This window comes from Apodemus sylvaticus, chromosome 1 (assembly GCF_947179515.1).
Source record: "Apodemus sylvaticus chromosome 1, mApoSyl1.1, whole genome shotgun sequence".
Taxonomy (NCBI): Eukaryota; Metazoa; Chordata; class Mammalia; order Rodentia; family Muridae; genus Apodemus; species Apodemus sylvaticus.
The window spans coordinates 105,815,129-105,833,950 of NC_067472.1; the positions used below are offsets into that span (position 1 = coordinate 105,815,129).

Sequence of the window (18,822 nt, forward strand, 5' to 3'; positions counted from 1 at the left end):
TCCAATCTGAAAGATTCTTGCTCAGAGCGTTGAAATATATGGTCCTGAGTCAGTCGACTTGTGGCAGCGCAGAGATTGAAAAGTTCTCGGGGGCACACCGACAACCACAGTCTTACGCCTCATTTCCAGTCGGTCTTCATGCAACGCCTCCTTACATCAGCCCTGGCCGGTCTCTCACTAGTTTGGCCCTCATCCGCCGCCGTAGCGCGGCGCCTTGGTTGCCCTGGGAGACGACCCGTGACCCGAGAGTGAGCATAGCTGTTTCCCGCCGGCGGGAGCTGCGGCTGGGGCGGGTTGAGCGAAGGGCTCGAAGCTGCACCACCATGGCGGAACAGCTGTATCTAGAAAACATAGACGAGTTCGTCACGGACCAAAATAAGATCGTGAGGAGCTAGGACCTGGGGGCTGGGGGTCGGGAGGGTGCGGGCGTGCGAGGCGGGTGTGCGGGGGAGCTGGGCCTGCCAGGTCGGCCGGGGGTCTCGACCCCCGGGGCCTGTGGCTTCACCGGGACCGGCCCGGCCGAGGTGGGCACTCGTCACTGAGAAGCGCAGGTCGGAGCGGGCGGGCAGAGCCTCCCACGTGCCGAAGCCCGTGGGCCTTGGGCGGGATTGTGGGGTTCGGGGGCGCGGAGCCTGGGAAGCAGGCGGCGTTCGTGAGGCCTCTTCTGTTCTGTCGGATGACGGACCCCTCGAGTCCCGGGGGCGCAGCTGAGACAGGCCGACGTATCTACTTATCTTACTGACTGGTGGTTTACCCTCCAGAGGCAGTTTCCTCTTCCTGGAAATTTAAATATTGAAAGCAGCTTGACCCGCCTCTCTGGGCTAGTGTGAAGATCCAGAGAGTCTTGGATGTGAAGGAACTTTGCCCCTGTGAGCCAATGGACACAGTTTGGTACTGGGTGGTTACTGTGACTCACACCTCCCAGGTCCTCCAGTAGTTTGTGTTATCCTTCGAAGTGGGAGTAGGCCAAGGGCCAAAAGACCAAGTTTATGGGCCATTAGTACTGGATAGATAATTCTTGAATCCTAGGTCTGTGTCTTCCCCTCCGCCTCGGTCTGCCACTCTGCCTCTGACCAATCTCTATTAGTCTTCTTATTGGGAATGCATCATTTAAGGTTGGAAGAAACAACAGACATACCGGGTCAAGGAAGGAAAGAGGCTTGTTGCCCCTAGTTCCTGAAATTACTCCATGCTACATTTATTAATTTTTCTCATTGTTTTTGATCTTCACACCACGTGTTCCACTTAACGTTTGTATAGTTGCAAGTTTACCAAGAAGTTCTTGGGTTATTTGCTTTCGAATAATCTAGGTTTTAGATAAATTTTAGGATAGTTTTAGGTAGCTTCTCAAAGACAAGAGGTCAGCTTAAGTAAGACAAGGAGTATGAGCAAAATAATCTTTGCATATATTTGGGTTGGCTTTGTAGATTCTTAAAACTTTTTATTATTATGTTTAGTGTCACACACACACACATACGTGTGTGTGTGTGTGTGTGTGTGTGTGTGTGTGCATGCTATGGCACATGTGGATGTCAGAGGATCAGTTCTCCCACATGATTCTACCACATGAATCCAACAGATCAAACCCAGGTTCTTAAGGGTGTGGTAGCAAGTGCCTTCACCCACTGCCCCACCATCTCTCTGACCCACCTTTGTAGATTCCTTAACATTGTGAATCGTTTTAGTGTTTGTAAGAGAAGTTCCCTGGCCTTACTCATCATGTGGTTTGTTCTAATTGGTATCCACTGTGGTTTACAGTCCCCAAGAATGGGTTTAGGAGCAGGCTCTTGCCGCTGGTCTGTACTCTGGGATCATCTAATTAATGTAAATTTGTTTCTGTTTCAGGTGACTTACAAGTGGCTGAGCTACACACTAGGAGTCCATGTCAACCAGGCAAAACAGTAAGTTCATTTCATTGCCAGTTGTAATAATGTTGGAATTTTTCTTTCACTTTGTTTTTATTTATTATTTTCAGCATAATCTTTTTATTGATTATTTGGGATTTTCCCATCATGCACCCTAATCCCACTTACTTCCCAGTCCTTCCAGGTCCAACTCCTACAGTTGTGACCTCCTTACCAACCCACATAAGAAACTAGTCCAGTCTGAGTTGCCAGTATAGTCACAGAACATGGTCAGACCCCCAGTGGCCAGTCCCTTAAAGAAAACATTCACTTTGTTTTAATTCTCATAGAACTCTTAGGTTAGAACTGACTTTCTACCTAGGTTCATAGGAAAGAATATTATTTTCTCTACCTTTGACTGCTTTTGTCTGTCTTTGGAACTGTGTGTGTTCATGTGTGTGAGTGTGGATGCTCATAGGCTCCAGGGCTCAGGGAAATGTCAGCGGACGATCTTGGTTTCATCCCCGCCTTTCTAAGCGGTATGAGGCCGGGTCCCTTGTTATGCTGTGCTGTGTGCAGGGGACTGGTTGGCCTGCAAGCTTCTGAGGACCCTTGGGTGCGTACCTCCCTCTCATGCAGGAGAGCTGGAGACGGAAATGCGCTCTGTATCCAGCTTTGCCTTGGGCCTGGGGAGCTGACCTCTGGTCCTCGCTGGCCCGTTTTCCTTCTTAGATCCGTGGATTTGCATGCATGCACATGTGTTGGGATTGTTTGCAGCCTCTGGGTCTCATTGCTGTGTGGTGATTTGAGAATGACCCCCCCCCCCCCTCCATAGGCTGAGGTTTTGACCTCCTGGTCCCCTGTTGGCCCCGCCATGTGAGGTTTCGGAGGCTCAGCCTTGCTGGAGGGGCCGGAGGCAGACTTGACTCCACTTCATGCTCTCTGTCTTGGATTTGTTGGCTATGCATTTGAAGATGGAGCTCTCAGCTTCCTGCTCACCGGCTCTAGCCTGACACCCCTCTTTCCACAGCGGCCTCTTACCCATCTGGACACCACATAAACTCTTTACTCCGCGAGTTGCTTTTGTCCTCTTACCCATCTGGACACCACATAAACTCTTTACTCTGCGAGTTGCTTTTGTCATAATCTTTTTATCACAGCAACACAAAAGTAACTATTTTATTGAATGGGCTAACCAGTCTTATTTATAGCGCAGGTTTATATGTTTGTTGTCTTAGATCTTTATGTTTCACATGTTTGTTAGACCTAATTTTGGCTCATATTTTCATAATAGTCCCTGTTGCTGTGATAAAACACTGTCCAAAACCAATGTGAGAAGGAGGGAGGACGAGAACCTAGAGGCAGGAACTGAAGTGGAGACCATGAAGGAGCACAGCGTACTGGCTTCTGGCTTGTTCAGTTACCTTCCTTATACAACTCAGAACCGTTTGCTCAGGGATGATACTGCCCACAGTGGGCTGGGCCCTCCTATATCAATTAACAAGAAAATGCCCTACTCCCAACAACTGGAGCAGGGGCTGCCCCTAAATCTGTTGACTGCCTGTGGATCCCAGTCCCCTAACTGAGCAGCACCTTGTCTGGACCTAAGGGATGATGTGCCTAGCTCTTAAGTGACTTGATGTGCTATGTGGGTTGATACTGGGGGAGGGGGAACCAGGGGAGGGGAGGCTGCTTCCTTCTCAGAAGAGATGGGGAGGGGAATCATGGAGGGGCTGTGTGCAGGGTGACCTTGAGTTGAGGTGGAGCTGTCATCAAGATGTAAAGTGAATAAATACATTAATGGGGGAAAATGCCCTCCAGATACATCCACAGACCCATCCAATGGAGGCAATTCCTCAGGTCAGGTTCCCTATTCCTAAGTATGTCGGAATTGACTGAAGCTAATGATGATTTAGGTCAACACGTGTTTGACATTAGCTGCCTGATAGTATGTATGAGGACTAGAGCCATTTTCGGTTCAAGTAGGCAAAGGTACTTACTCTTGAGCCTGATGACCTGAGTTCAACTCTGGGGACTTGGAAAAGGGACAGAGTCTCAGAAGTGGTTTTCTGATCTCCACTCTGGAGCTGTTGCATGCATACACACACACACACACACACACACACACACACACAAACACATGCACGCACGCACACACACGCGTGCGGTCTTCTGATTTTCATGAGCTGTTGCATGTATGTACACACACAGAGAAGTCATCTGATCTCCACTCGAGCTGTTGCATGTATTATGTGTACACACACACACAACACACAGAGGTGGTCTTTTGATCACCATGTTGTTGCATGTATATACACACATACCCACTAATTAAGTAAAATAGAGAACAGGAGAGTAAAGTGAGTACTCAGGATGGCTAGAGCACTGCCCTTCTTGCATTCTACTACACTTTTTTTTTTTTATTTCTTTTGTTAGAACAGATCTAATTTGAGGCCAAAAGAGAAATGATAACTTTTAAGTTAATGTTAGAATATTGATCTGCAAAGGTGCAGAATGTTGTCCAAACAGGAGGAGGAGGAGGAATTAATCATTTGCGGTCACATGTATGGGTTCAATGCCTTCTTTGGTTTGCTCTGCTCCTGGGCACACTGGGTTTATTTGTTTCTTTAGTAGTAGGGGCTTTCTTTGAGCTATAGCAATGTGGTACATGTCTTCAAAAGCCCTGATCTCTTGAGCTATCTGGTTTGGCTTTATTTGAGTTAACATCATAGGTGTAGGAGTCTGATTTTAACTGTGATGTTCAAGCTCTTATGAACTGAAACTGGTAGCTCAGTGTTAGATTTACACCTGTTTTTAACAAGATTGCCCAAGATCAGCTTTGGTTTAAACCTAAGAGATGCAATAACTTTGGGAATGGACACAGGTAAGAGCTTTATTTATTGTTTGTAAACAGGGTCTCACTATATAGGTCTGGTTGGCTTGGAACTCACTTTGTAGACCAGGTTAGCCTTGAACTCAGAGATCTGCCTGCCTCTGCCTTCCCAGTGCTGGGATTAAAGGTGTGGACCGCCGCTGGCTCTGCTTTATTATTATTTCAGTGATAGGTGTTTGAATATGAAATGAAGCGTCTGCTATTACAGTCTCCTAACAGACATTAAAGTAAAGGTACATTTGAAGGCTTAGCGATATAGATAGTCGTTCAAGCCTTAACACGCCATTTGGCCTGTGTGCCCAATTGGGTAGTGGCTGTGTTGTTCAGACTCTCCTGGGCCAGCTCTCCTCCTTTACTAGGCAGGGGCGGGGCCAACTCTCACTGTTAATTCTTTTCTAAAATATATTTGAACTATATTGAACCACTAAACAATTTACCCATTGAAAGTATATTTAATAGTTTTAATATGCAACTGTCACCATAGGCAGGGTTTTTTGTTTGTTTTTTGTTTTGTTTTAATTTTATAAAACAGGAAAGATATTTAATGCCAATTCAGAAATCATCCCATTTGGCAAATCAGAAGCAACCCAACAGACACATAAGCAAAAATTTTGAGCCGGGCAGTGATGGTGCACGCCTTTAATCCCAGCACTTGGGAGGCAGAGGTAGGCAGATTTCTGAGTTCGAGGCCAGCCTGGTCTACAGAGTGAGTTCCAGGACAGCCAGGGCTACACAGAGAAACCCTGTCTTGAGAAGAACCAAAAAAAGAAAGAAAAAAAAAAAACCCCAGAAACCCAAACAAAATAAAAAACTAGAGGTGGTTCAGCAGTTAAGAATACTGCCTGTTCTTCCAGAGAACTCAGGTTCAATTTCCAGCATCTTCCTTCACAGCAGCTCACAACCACCTGTACCTCAGGTGCAGGTGAATCTAGCACTTCCTCCTGCCCCCCCGCCCCCAGCACTGCTCGCACGTGTTGCACAGACACATGCAGGCAAACAGTCATACACACTGAAAACAAAACAAAACAGCCCTTAAGTATTCGGTGTCACTACTGATGAGCTGGATGCAAATTAAAATGCCTGTAGGGCGCCTTTTTCTCTTGATACAGCCATGATTTTACAGGGCTTCACCACTCCAAAATGATCGGGCCTGTTAACAGTCACTGTGTTTTTAACATCTATCTTTACCTCACGTTTCTTAGACAACTACTCATCTTTCTGTCTATAGAATATTATATATGTACACACACATGCATATATTCATACTTATCTGGTTTCTTTCAATTAATGTTTCAGAGTTTGTCTAAGCTGAACTGTGTATTGGTACATAATTTGTTTCTTATGGCCAAACACTATTCCATTAAATGATGTATTAGTTTCTTAGTTCCAGGGTTGCTCTAACAGTACTGCAAAGTGGGGAGCTTAAAACACCAGAGGTTTATTGACTTCTGTTCTGCAGGTTGTTTATGCACATTCTTGGTAGTGATTTGATTTGGAGATGATTTGATTGTTGAAGTTTGTCACTCTTCTGATTACTGTGGGTGTGTAACAAATTGGCCTAAACTTTAATGGAAGAAATAACCATTTTATCATTCATAGATTCTGCCTGTGGGAATGGCATCTGGAGTCTTAGCTGGGAAGTGTCAGCCACTGCAACCCAGTCTTTAACCATCTTTCTACATCTTTTAATAGTTATCAGCTGAACTTAGTGGGGGCTGTAGACCAGGGTGTTAACAGGGCTTGGGCTTCCTTGTCGCATGGTGTCTTGAAGGAGTCAGATTTTTTTAAACAGCTTGAGCTACTCAGGGCCCTAATAGCTGTTCTAGCACACAACAGGAGCCACTCGTCTTTCTGATTTGCTCCACCTTCAAGCAGTCCCTCCAAAGTCCTCCCTGATTCAGTGCCTGGACTCTACCCCTAGTAAGAAAATGTAGAATATCTAGGGAGTGAGATGCGGTTTTAGTCATGTTTAGAAAATATAAAATGTAAATAAAAAGGTATGTTTAGTGTCACTAATCCCAGCACTAGGGAGGCAAGGTCAAGTGGGTCTCTGACTTCCAGGCCAGCCTAGTCCAGGCCATCCAAGACCACACAGAGAAACATTTTGAGAAAACAAAACAAATTCTTGTTTTTAGTTCTTTTTTTTTCTTTTTTTCTTTTTTCTTTTTTTTTATTTTCTTTTTTTTTATTTTTTCTTTTTGTTTTTTTTTTCGAGACAGGGTTTCTCTGTAGCCCTGACTGTCCTAGAACTCACTCTGTAGACCAGGCTGGCCTCGAACTCAGAAATCCGTCTGCCTCTGCCTCCCAAGTGCTGGGATTGCAGGCGTGCGCCCCCACCACCCGGCTGTTTAGTTCTTTTTTTAAACTATTATTTTAGTCTTAATTTTTAAGTCATTGACTGAAACATGGTAACTTCAGATTGAGAAAATGTTATGGAGAACTAAAATTGGTTTACATCTGGGGGAAACTAGAGGAGAGGAAAGTTAATGGTCTCAAAGGGGAGATTGTAAGTCATCATAAGTGTAGGAAATATATTCTGAAGGTAGTCAAGTTTTTTCACTCATTTTAAAGAATATTTCATGTATATGTCAGAAATAGAGTACTTGCCTTTATAAAATAAGAAACATGTTAAAGTATATATATATATATATATATATATACATACATATCCTTTTTAAAAGGTTTGTCATAAACTCATTAAAAAAGGAAATAGATTAAAAAGAAAACAAAACAAAAACAAGTGAGAAGAGAAACTGATAAGAGAACAGTAGGGTTTTATTTGGGGAAACCTGCACAGAAGACAGTGACTTGCTGATCAGGCAAGCTCAGGAGCTGTGGAGAATACTGCATGTGGCTGACATGCTGGAGAGCATGGCGGACATGGTAGTTGCCTTTTTGGTTTTCTATTAGCATGGTCCTACTTCACATAAATAGATTCCACCCCCTCATCTGCCCTTCTAACATAATCTCTGCAGTGGGGAAGACGAGGGGGAGAGCAAAGTGGAAGAGTCCGTAAAACTGGCAAATAGTGCACGCTTTGTACTTCTGTAACTGATGGGGTACGGAAAGACAGCCGTAGAAACCTATGGTGAGTGTGGTGTAGAAGTCGGAATACATGCTAGGACATAAACTCTGTTAGCACTCAGGAGGCCCAGGTGCTCTGCTCAGCCAGTCGTGTTAGAGAAGGCTTGGAGTAGGGCAATTAGGTGGATGGAACCTGTATAGCCCTGCCTGGCCTGGAATTCCCTATGAAAGCCAGGCTGGCCTCAGACTCACAGAGATCTGCTTGCCTCTGCCTCCCTCCCTAGGATGTCTGCGATTCAAGTTCCTACCAATCTTAAGCTTACATCATAGGAAAGCCATGGCTGGTCCATGGGTAGGAGTTGTGACTCCTTTGTTCACTGCTTAGAACACAAGTGGGCACTCAGGAAAGTTTGATTCATTTTGTAATCTGTTGGCTTTTTTTTTTTTTTTACTGACTTGCATTTTAAAACTTCACTAGCATAGCCTCACAGATAATGAGGGTGAAAAAGAATACAGATGACCCTTGGCCTTGAAGTAGTCTAGTAGAGTGTGTTGGAGGGCATAGAGTCAAGAATTAGTTGGGAGGGAAAACTAATGAGACGTGGCAACTCATTGCATAAGGAGAAGGGTAATAACTCCCAGATTTCTGGCTAAGGTGTTTTAAACAAATGATGATGTCATCAGGGAAAAAAACAAAACCATGAAGTTGAATAAAACCATGGGGTAACCAAGCATACCCCATGTCCCAGGAACCCTGTCTGAGTCAGGCAGACTGGGGTGGCTGCTCATACTAAAGTAGAGTAAGATGGCTAAGGACAGGAAGACACAGGAACTGACTGCAGGGAAAAATGGAGCCGCTGTAGCAGGGGCCTGGGCTGGGTATCATGGAAGGTAAGAGAGGGAATGTGGAGAAGAGACTGGCCACAGAGGCTGAGGTTTTCTTTGGCTTACTACATAGATCTGGGTAACCTGGTACTTACTGTATAGACCAGGCTGGCCTTGAACTCATAGAGATCAACCTGCCTCTCCTTCTAGGGTTAAAGGCCTGTACCACCATACTTAGCTCTCAGAATTTCCAAGTTTCTGGCTGTTCTCAACTGAAGTGTGATATGTTGTAGAAGCTTGCTAAATATTTCTTGAAATAAAGACAAATGATTTGCATCTTTTTATTGTTAAACTGCATCGAGGGGTATCCATCCACTTCTGGTATTTTGGGTGGTTGGGGTAAAGGTGAATGAAGACTTTACCACAGGCAGCACGTCTGCGTTTAGTGTGTGCTTAATGAACGTTAGATGTTGGATGGTGTAAGCATCTGTTGTATTCTATACCATGAGACATCTGACTCTACTGTGTCAGAAGTGGATATATATTTGTCCTGATGTATATGATATCTTGAAATATTTAACCTCATAGAATTACTAAGAACCCCAAATCATCTCCATCTCCAAAAAAGCACAAATAGACTCTTGATACTTGAGAATAGAGGTTTGTAGACAGTGTATGAATTTGCGTTACAAGAATTATTCATGTAGTAATGGCACTTCTGCTCTATGCCTGAAGATATGAAACCAAGAAAACTTTATTCTGGATGCCATAGCTAGATAATTGACTCACTTTTGTATCTGCTATTTGGCCATTGCCACTGGCTATGGGTTCTGTTTCTCTTGGCAAAGTTCTAGATTTATCTCAATTACTTCCTGGGTGTCTCAGCCAGCTCAAATAAGTCAGCTCTAGTCCCCTGCTCCATCTAAAGTTCATCCATTGTTTTTTCAAAAATCTGTTCAGTAAGTAAAAATTGTGCTGTTGAAAAAAACTGTCAGATTTCATATATTTGACTTCCAAGTCATGAATCGGATTGATGAGGAAGATGCATACTAATGAGTCACTTCTGTCTTGTTTGAAACAGGATGCTCTATGAATATGTTGAAAGGAAACGGAAGGAAAATTCGGGAGCTCAGCTGCATGTTACCTACTTGGTGTCTGGCAGTCTTATGCAGAACGGACATTCTGTAAGTTCTCTTGTAACAAGGCTTCATGTTCATGAGATATAAACATTATTAGAAATAACAGGAGAAGGAAGCAAGACTGGGTGGTAGGGAAGTTTTAAAATCCCTCTTAAGAGAGTGAGCGTTCTGAAATTTTAAACTAAATCTGACACTCAGGAAAGGTTCTGTAATATCCTGGCTGTGATGAAGAGACTGTCACTGCTAGTTACCTAGGAAAGGAGATATTAGGGAATACTTTTCCTTGAACCTCTTTTTCCTTTTGAATATGTATTAAAGACACTAGTACTTACTTTTCATCTTCAAATTTCTTGTCACAGATTCTAGTGGTAAAAAAAGGAAGGAAAAAAGTTTAGGTGATTTTGTTTGTAATATGAGTCCTCATTTTGATAGGTCACTTGAGTGGCCCGCTGGTAGGCCTGACGGCTGAGTACAGACAGAGGCATGGGCGGGGGAGTATGTTTGGGTTCCTGCATCTTTTTCTGTTTTCATCCCATCCGCGTCAAGCCCACCAGCATAGGGTACTATTGCTTTTTCATCTCAACCACAAGGCAGTCTTAGTCTCAGGTCTGTTGATCTTGTTGACCTCCATGTTTCCCTCAGGGGCAGGCACAGGTATCACTGTTCTTCCCAGGCCTTGCGCAGCACCAGGAGCTCTGTTGTCTTATACTGAATCCAGGGGCCTTCATAGTTCTTGCACACTGGCTTCCTTCCAGCGAATGGCACGGCTTCTCTGGCCTCACTTTCCTTGAGCCTGTTGAGATCAGCTCTGCTTCATTGTCTTCAGTCTCAGGATCAGGGCACCCTTGTAGAGATCTACTGAAATGTCCTTTTCACTTCCCTTTTGACTTGCCCTCAAAGTCATAAGTTTACAACCTTGACTCCGTCCACCAAAGCACTGACGGGAGTTGTTTTTAACCAGTCTTAGGTGAACTTTGTGAGGGAAGGCGGAACTTTAGATTCAGATCCCTGCCTTCTCCAGCCAGAGTCCTTTCCTTGTTCGCATACTGTTGAAACTCTACACGAGTGTCAGCAGTGGCTCTCCACCTGGCTAACACTGCTACCCTTATGTTGTGGTGACCCCAACCATAAAATTACTTCATTGCTACTTGTCATTACAAGCTCTCATTAGCTTTTTTTATGTAGTGATTTTTAGTTGAGAATGATTTTTTTTAAATCACCACCTGATTTATTATTTATTTACCAAATATTACAGAATAGTCAAGTTTTAAGCTGGAATCTATGAAAGAATTTTTGTTCGTTCGTTTGTTTGTTTTTCTGAGACAGGTTTTCTCTCTATAGCCCTGCCGTCCTGGAACTCACTGTGTATACCAGGGTGGCCTCGAACTCAGAAATCCGCCTGCCTCTGCCTCCCAAGTGCTGGGAGTACAGGCGTGCGCCACCACCGCTCGGGCGAAAGAATTATTTTTAAGGACAGGCTTCATTGTGTAACGTGGCTGGTAGATTAGACTGACCTCGTATTCACAGAGAGCCACCTGCCTCTCTAGTGCTGGATTAAAGGTGTCAACCACCACACTATGAAGAACTTTAATTGAAGCCTAGTGTGGTTGTACATGCTTATAATTCTAGTGTTTGGGAAGTTGATGCAAGCGAGTCTGGACAAGACCTCTCTCAAAACTGTAAAATGAAATTCTAACAGGTAACCGGGTTGGTGACACTTAATTGCTGGGCCCTTTACTTTGACAGGTGTCCACTGCAGTAGTCAGCTCTGTGCTGATCTGCACTGCTGTTGCACTGCAAAGTAGCATGTCCACTGTTGAGGCCTGTGCCTTTTCAGTGGCCCCAAGCAGAGGAACTGCCTGGCTGTCTAGACTGTTCCTTAGGTATCAGTTAATTACTGCCTCTAAGGCTGCACTATGGATCTGCAGTGTTTTAATGGTTAGTTCCTGGTGCCTTTTTTTTTTTTTTCATAAGCTCAGCAATTTTGAATAGAATGTGATGTTTTGGGGAATGTCTGGTTTGTAGCTATGATCATGTAATTGTGTGCGGGTACAGATGTGTGTGTGTGTGTGTGTGTACACGCCTGCACACTTGCTTGTATGCATATGTCTAAGGGTATGCAAGCACTTGTGAAGGCAGAGGACAATCTTAGGTATTGTTCCTCAAGAGTTGTCTACTGTTTTTTTTTGTTTGTTTGTTTGTTTGTTTGTTTTGAGACAAGCCTGTTACCTGAAGCTTGCTGATTTGTCTTAGGCTGGCTGGCCAGTGGCCTCCCGGATCCTCCTGTCTGTCTCCTCAGCACTAAAATTATAATTGGTCCTCCCCTGCCCATCTTTGCATGGACACTGGGAGTGGACCTTAGGTCCTCATGCTTGCATGGCAAGCATTTTAAACGGAGCTCTTGCCTTGCTTCGTTTTTTAACTAGAAAAGAAGCTAACAAAAAGAATCCATGAATTTTCTTAATTCAAATTAATGGCTACATTTCTAAAAAGCTTTTTTTGATATATTGGGGAGATAGTTCAGTGGTAGAGCAGTTGCCTAGCATGTACAAGGTTCTGAGTTTGACTGTCAGTACTGAAACACCAAAACAAATAAAAATTTATGTTGTTCCCAAATATGGTGGCTCACACCTGTCATTTGGCAGCACTTGAGAGCCTGAAACAGGAGTTTTATTGAGTTTGAGGCCAGCCTGAGCACAGTGTGAATTTCTGTTTCCTAAAAACCAACCAGCCAACCAACCAAAAAAAAAACTTGCTTGATTTTTATATTACTCTTCTATATTAAGGATTTTGGTGATTCTTAACATTGACATAAATACTTATTGCTGTAGCCAAATATAGATTTAGAGGAGAAAAATGAATATTTTTACTAACAATTACTGAAAAAATTTTCAAGAATTTTTTATTGCAAGTTTTTTTTTTCCCTGTAGCATATAGTCTGCTTAAATCAACCATTGTGGCAATTTACCAATTTAAGATCTATTTAAACTCAGTTCTCTTTCTTTCAGGAAAGGGCAGGCCTTCCATGGATATCAACCAAACATGGCATATCAAGTTGAAGTAAGATTAGGTTGGATGACGGTTGTAATAATATTAAGGCTAGACGAGGCAATCCTATAGGACAAGGGTCCCCAAAGCAGGCAGAAGCTTCAGAAACAGCCTACATTCCCTCAGGCTCCCTGGTTGTCAGTTCAGTGTCTGCAAGCCCTATGAGACCAGGTTGAGCACACGTTAGTTGATTCTGCAGGGTTGCTTGTAGTTTCCTTGACTCCTCTGACTCCTACAATCCTTCCCCCATCTTCTGCAGGACTCCCTGAACTCTGAAATATTTGGCTGTGGGTCTCTTGTTTCTATTTCCATTACTTGCTGGATGAAGCCTCTCTGATGACAGTCTGTGAATATAGCAAAATAGCCAGGTCTAGCTTTATTTAGTTCCATAGATTAAATAGTAGTTATCATTCAATCATTTACTAAAAATTGCTTTTACATTGTTTGAGATAGTTTTGTCTCATAAAAATGCTGAGGCGGGCCTCTCATTTCCTTATTAATGTCTTTTCAGGATGATGTAAAATATGCAAATAAAAAATTAGTCAGACTGCCCTATACGGTAGTGTATTTTCAGGGTAACCAATGTTTTTCTAATTTCTTTCTTTTTTTTTTTTTTTTTTTAAATATTTCTTTGTTTTTTGTTTGTTTTGTTGTTGTTAGTGGTGGTGGTTGTGTTTTTAAGACGGGGCTTCTCTGTATAGTCCTGGCTGTCTTAGAACTCATTCTATAAACCAGGCTTGCCTCGAACTCAGAAATCCTCCTGCCTCTGCCTTCCAAGTGCTGGGATTAAAGACTTGTACCACCACTGCCTGGCGCTTTTTTCTAATTTCATGCTAAACACAATTGAGTCAAGGAAGCTGAAATTCTGAGTTCTGTAATATCACTGCTGATGAAGTGTTGTTCCTTGCAGTGCCACAAGGTTGCAGTAGTGAGAGAAGATAAACTGGAAGGTAAGAGTTTGAGCAGCTGAATAAGCTTTCCGCTTTGCCTCTTTTGGCACTGATTGTGCAGCCGGTATAAAGTGTGTTTGGCTGTTTAACCAGACAGTCTTATATTCCTTTACTAATGGTTTATGAATCCTTAGTCTTCTTACATTTGCCTGACTTCCCATTTTAAGGCTTCCCATTCTTGTATATCTTTGACAGGATTTCAACACTCATGACAGACATAAAAAAATTGTCATGAATTCCAGGTAATATGGCTCCTTAAATGGTGGATTGTGATACCATGTGGGGTTGAATAACCACACTAAACCTTGCAAAAAAGATTATCAAACTAAGTTCATAGCAACCAGGACTTAACAAAATACCAACTGTGGCAAACAGTGACCGCAGCAGTGTGTGTGGGATCATGAGCTCACAGGCTGTGCCCACGGTCCATCGTGTCCCTCACTGCAGCCTCAGTTCTGAGCACAGTACTGCCATGCAACACCAGTGAGTGCAGCCTGAACCACCTTGGCCCAGGCTTGCAGCTGTGTACGACCAACACAGCTGTGGTGATGTGCTCAGTTGTAGTCTTCTTCCTGTCTGTGTAAACTTCTGTGCTCTTATAGAAACATAATACTGTAATTATGAAAAACAAAGAATTAGTATTTTCCCACCATTGTTCCTTAGTGTGTAAGCATCAGATTAGTATGTTTGGGGATTGAATTTATGTTAGAATATTAGATTCTAAAAAGTGCTATTTGAGTTGCTTCTTGTTTTATTTTATTTTTTTAATTATTTCAGTAAATTTCAGCTTGGATTAGAACAGGGTTTCTAACAAATCTGAAATGGCCTAAATTTACCTCTTCTGTTTTGTACTTTGTATTTCTTCAGAGTGGTAGTCTTGTCATCACTGATGGTTATAAAAGCAAAATATTGATCAACTAAAAAAAAAAAATATGTTCTGCATTCTGCAGGATCAAATTTCAACCAAGATTTCAGTTCTTTGCTTTGTATAAAAATAAACATGTTTGCTTGTTTCATTAGTATATTAAATTTGTTTTCATCTTTGATAACAAAATTATTATTTTGTATATGCCAAAAGGAGGGTTGTTTTAAAATAAAATTCTTTATGGCTATCAGTAAATATTTAAATAATTTGTATGTATATATAAATAAAGATGTATATGTATTTGCATAAAAATCTCTGGTTAAAAGGAAATGTTGAGAAACTCCATCATATGTGGTGGTTAATATGTTCCAAGCTCTGTGCTAGGCTGTGGGGACAGCGAACAAGTTAGGCACAGTTCCTTCTCTTGTAGAACCCATAGTTTATTCCTATGATAATGGTCTTTTAATTTTGTTCTGTAGACTCAGTTCATTAGTAATAATATTATGTAGTTGCTTTCTATAAACTGAAATTGAAACAAACAAGTAAGTCGTCTTGGTAGAGATAAGTCTTCTCAGGTAGAGATTACTTAACTGACTGAAAGCCAAGCTTCATAGTCATCATTAATCATCAGTCAGTATTTGCTGAACGCAAATACTGGGTGAGTGACACCCGCACAGGTGCTGTACTTAGAAACGACTCAGCACCAACATGCCCCATTGCAGACGGAGGCTTGATGTTCTACTTTACATGTAGCTGTTTGGCCTGTTAGAGTTTTTCGACCACCATAGATTGCAAATGGTTTTAGTGCAGAAGAGTTTCTTGTTAAAGTCCCCACAAGCTATGAAGTTGTGTATTAACAGACTGCTTTTCCTGTTGACTTGTAGCAGTGAAGTCCAAGTTAGCTGTGACTGCCAGCATCCATGTGTACAGCATCCAGAAAGCTATGCTAAAGGACAGTGGGCCTCTGTTCAATACCGACTATGACATCCTTAAAAGCAATTTGCAGAACTGCAGCAAGTAAGCTCTTTAATGTTCTTGTGGGTTTCTTTACGAATTGATTTTGTAAGGTGTTTACACAGTGGCTGCCTCTTAAGAGTGAGAGCCAAGTCTAGTAAAACCCCATTTATCTTGCAGTGAGACACATGCCCAGTTTTATTAGTACATCATAAGGTGAAAAATAGCAGCCACAACCCATACTGAAGCCCCACTGCACTCCCCATAAATCTATTTCTCATATATTTATCCTGTCGTCACCACCAGGAGTGTTTGTTGTGGCCCTTCACTCCCCCTTTGCCCTAGTCTCTGCTTGTCTAACTCGTACCCATCCTTTAGGAGCTAGAGCAAATGTTGCCCTTTAAAAAGCTATTCCTAAATTTTATGTCCCCAAAGTTACTTGTCCCCAAAGCTCCATAGCCAAGATCAGATCTTGTAAATCTTCCGTGTTCTTCAGGGCACTATGTGACAGGCTAAGATGTGTTTGGATTTTAGACACTGATCATCATAGGTTTTACTCATGTTTTGCTACTTAATAGCCCAGTGGCTTTGGATAAATTACTTAATACTTTCTAGCTTTGTTTCTTCATCTTTAAATCAGTTGTGATAAATCCTACTTTGTGCGATTATACTGAGGGTTCAAATCAGTTTTTAAAAAATATTAAAAAATATTTAAAAATATTCTAGGATCAAATATTCTTTGATTTAATGATAATTTAAATTCTGGGGCTGGAGAGGTGACTCAGTAGTTTAGTGTAGTTATTCTGCAGAGGACCCAGGTTCAAGTCCCAGTACCCTACATGGTATCTTACAACCATCTATAACCCCAGTTCCAGGGGATCTAAGACCTTCTGGCCTCTTTAGGTACTAGGTGTGCATATGGTGTACAGACATACATGGTGGCAAAACACTTCCATATAAAATCAAATAAATTAATTAAAAGATAATTTGAATTTTTTGGTGTATATCTGATGTGTACCATTGAGTTGTTACATACTTTTGAGGTTGAGGCCTAGTACCTGTTCCTGAGGTTGGTGGCCCACAAGAGATAGTATTACGGTAGAGTGCTATCAAGAGGAATGGCATGAAAAGATTTCGGAGATGGGTGTGTATTACCAGCTTCTGGCTGGATGGAGTGAGGGGAAATAGGTGGCTTTTCCAGAAGGACAAGGCATCTAGGTTGAGACTCAGAGGTCCAGTAGAAATTGTCAGATAGTAGTGTCAGAGTAAAGATGGAGCTGAGGGAGAAACATGGCATTGCATAATCACTGTCTGTGGCTAGCACACATGGTGACAGGCGGGAGTACTGAGACTGGGGCCAGGCTCCTGCCGAGTGCTTTCAGGACCTCGACTTGAGTGAGAAGAGCTGCTGGGGTTTGGGGATGGAGACTTGCTGGAAAACTCCGGTAAGGATATTTGTTGCAATAGTTAAGTCTCAAGGTGAACAGAAAGATTTTGGATTCAGGTAAGCTGCAGGGCCAGGGCAGCTGATAGAGCTGTGAAAAGAGAGTGTAAAATGAAGGAAGGACCGAAAATAAAACCGAAGGTTATAATTTTTACCGGCTATAGCCTCTTGGTGATTCAACGTATTATGGTAAAGTAGAGGCACCAGTAGTACCTATCTCACATGTAATCGGGGTTGAGTAAGCTAAGAGGTGTAGCGCTCTTACAGCTGCCTTCCACGCGTAGTAAGTACTCGTTTGTGGTTGCTCTTTAATGAACGGACAGAAAAAGGTGTAAGGGAAAGCATCCAGTGAAGTGGAGGATTATGAGAATATATGAGGTTCTATAAGCTGAGGGCAACATTTTCAAAAAAGGGGGATTAATGGATGTTTCAAGAGCTTCAGTGTAGGGGTCAGATCGAATATTTATTAAATAGATATATAACCAGAAAATAATTTATAAGTCCCCTGTTTTAGGGGAAGATTTCAAGAAAAAAAATAGTACTTTGCTAATTTTATGTAAAATATTTAATTTTACTTTTAAAATAATCTGTATTAAAATCTTGTGGCTTGTCAAGATAAGTCACCATATCCATATGAGATAAAACTGCTTCTGTTAATGTCCAGCAAGTAAACAAGGAAGAATAAAAGCTGCTCGGGAATTTAGCAGCAGTTCTCGAGCTTCCTAATGCTTTGACTACAGTTCCTCATGGCGTGGTGGCTCCCAGTCATAAAATTATGCCATTGCTACTTCATAATTGTAATTTTGCTTCTGCTAAGGATCATAAATATCTGATCAGCAACTCCTGTGAAAGGGTTATTTGATCCCCAAGTGGTTTATGACACTTGAGTTGAGAATGGCTCAGTTAAAGTAAAATCTGCCTGTGCACAAAAATACCAGGGCAAGTAATAATGTGGTTCATAAAGCTCTGCAGTGAACTCTACTAATGTGGAAAATCCCTGTAGAATTTGAGAACTGGCTGGGCATGTTGGTGCATCCTTTGACTCCAGCACTTTGGAGGTAGAGGCAAGATGAGTAGCAGTTCAACATCATCTTCAGTTATGTAGGAATTTGAGGTTAGCCTGCACTACATGAGACCCCAAATCATGGTTTATCTTCCTGTTGCTGACAAAAGTAAACTTTAAGGTGAAAGGTTTTATTCTGGCTTACAGTTCAGTGGTACAATCTATTATGGTGGGGAAGTCAAGGCTGCAGGGCCTTGTAGCAGCTCATCTTGTCATAGTCCCAATCAAAATTCAGAGAGCAATGAAAGCATGTTCAGCTCAGCTCAGTCTCCTTTTGATATAGTCCAGGATCTCATTCCAGGAAAGGTGCCACCCATAATGGGCAGGTCTTCTTATCTAACCAAACCAAGGGATTCCCTTATAGGTGTGCCTAGAAGCCAGATTTCCAGAAGATGCTAAATCTCATGAAATTGAGAACTGAGAGATTAACCATCTCATCTTTTTGGGGGTGGGAGGTGGTTGGAGACAGGGTTTTTTCTGTGTAGCACTGGCTGTCCTGGAGCTCACCCTGTAAACTCGGACAGGGTGGCCTCGGACTCAGAGATCTTCCTGCCTCTGTTTCCTAAGTGCTGGGATTAAAGGTGTGTGTCTCCACTGCCTAGCTAACCTTCTTGTCTTACCTGGGGTTGGGGTAGGGCATAAAGTAGGAGAGGAGAGGTAAACAGGAGAGTTTATCTCCAATAAAAAAAAATTGGGCTTGTTCCTAAGACTTGTGAGCCTCCCAAGATCCGTTGTGTTTTAGAAACTGTGAAAGCAAGGAAGTGAGATTTCAA

At 42.4% G+C, this 18,822-nt stretch overlaps 1 protein-coding gene across 2 annotated transcripts in view; it reads left to right on the plus strand.

Moving 5' to 3' along the window:
- Nucleotides 1–237: 237 nt before the first annotated feature.
- Nucleotides 238–18,822, plus strand: part of Pold3 (DNA polymerase delta 3, accessory subunit) — a 41,486-nt gene continuing 22,901 nt past the window's right edge. The window contains exons 1-5 of one of the 2 annotated variants that reach the window (XM_052157702.1): nucleotides 238–383; nucleotides 1,846–1,901; nucleotides 9,668–9,770; nucleotides 13,684–13,723; nucleotides 15,473–15,605. In XM_052157702.1, the coding sequence (XP_052013662.1) occupies nucleotides 324–383; nucleotides 1,846–1,901; nucleotides 9,668–9,770; nucleotides 13,684–13,723; nucleotides 15,473–15,605 (392 nt within the window). In that variant the 5' untranslated portion in view covers nucleotides 238–323. The remainder of the gene's footprint in view (nucleotides 384–1,845; nucleotides 1,902–9,667; nucleotides 9,771–13,683; nucleotides 13,724–15,472; nucleotides 15,606–18,822) is intronic. The other variant, XM_052157709.1, reaches the window with a different exon arrangement.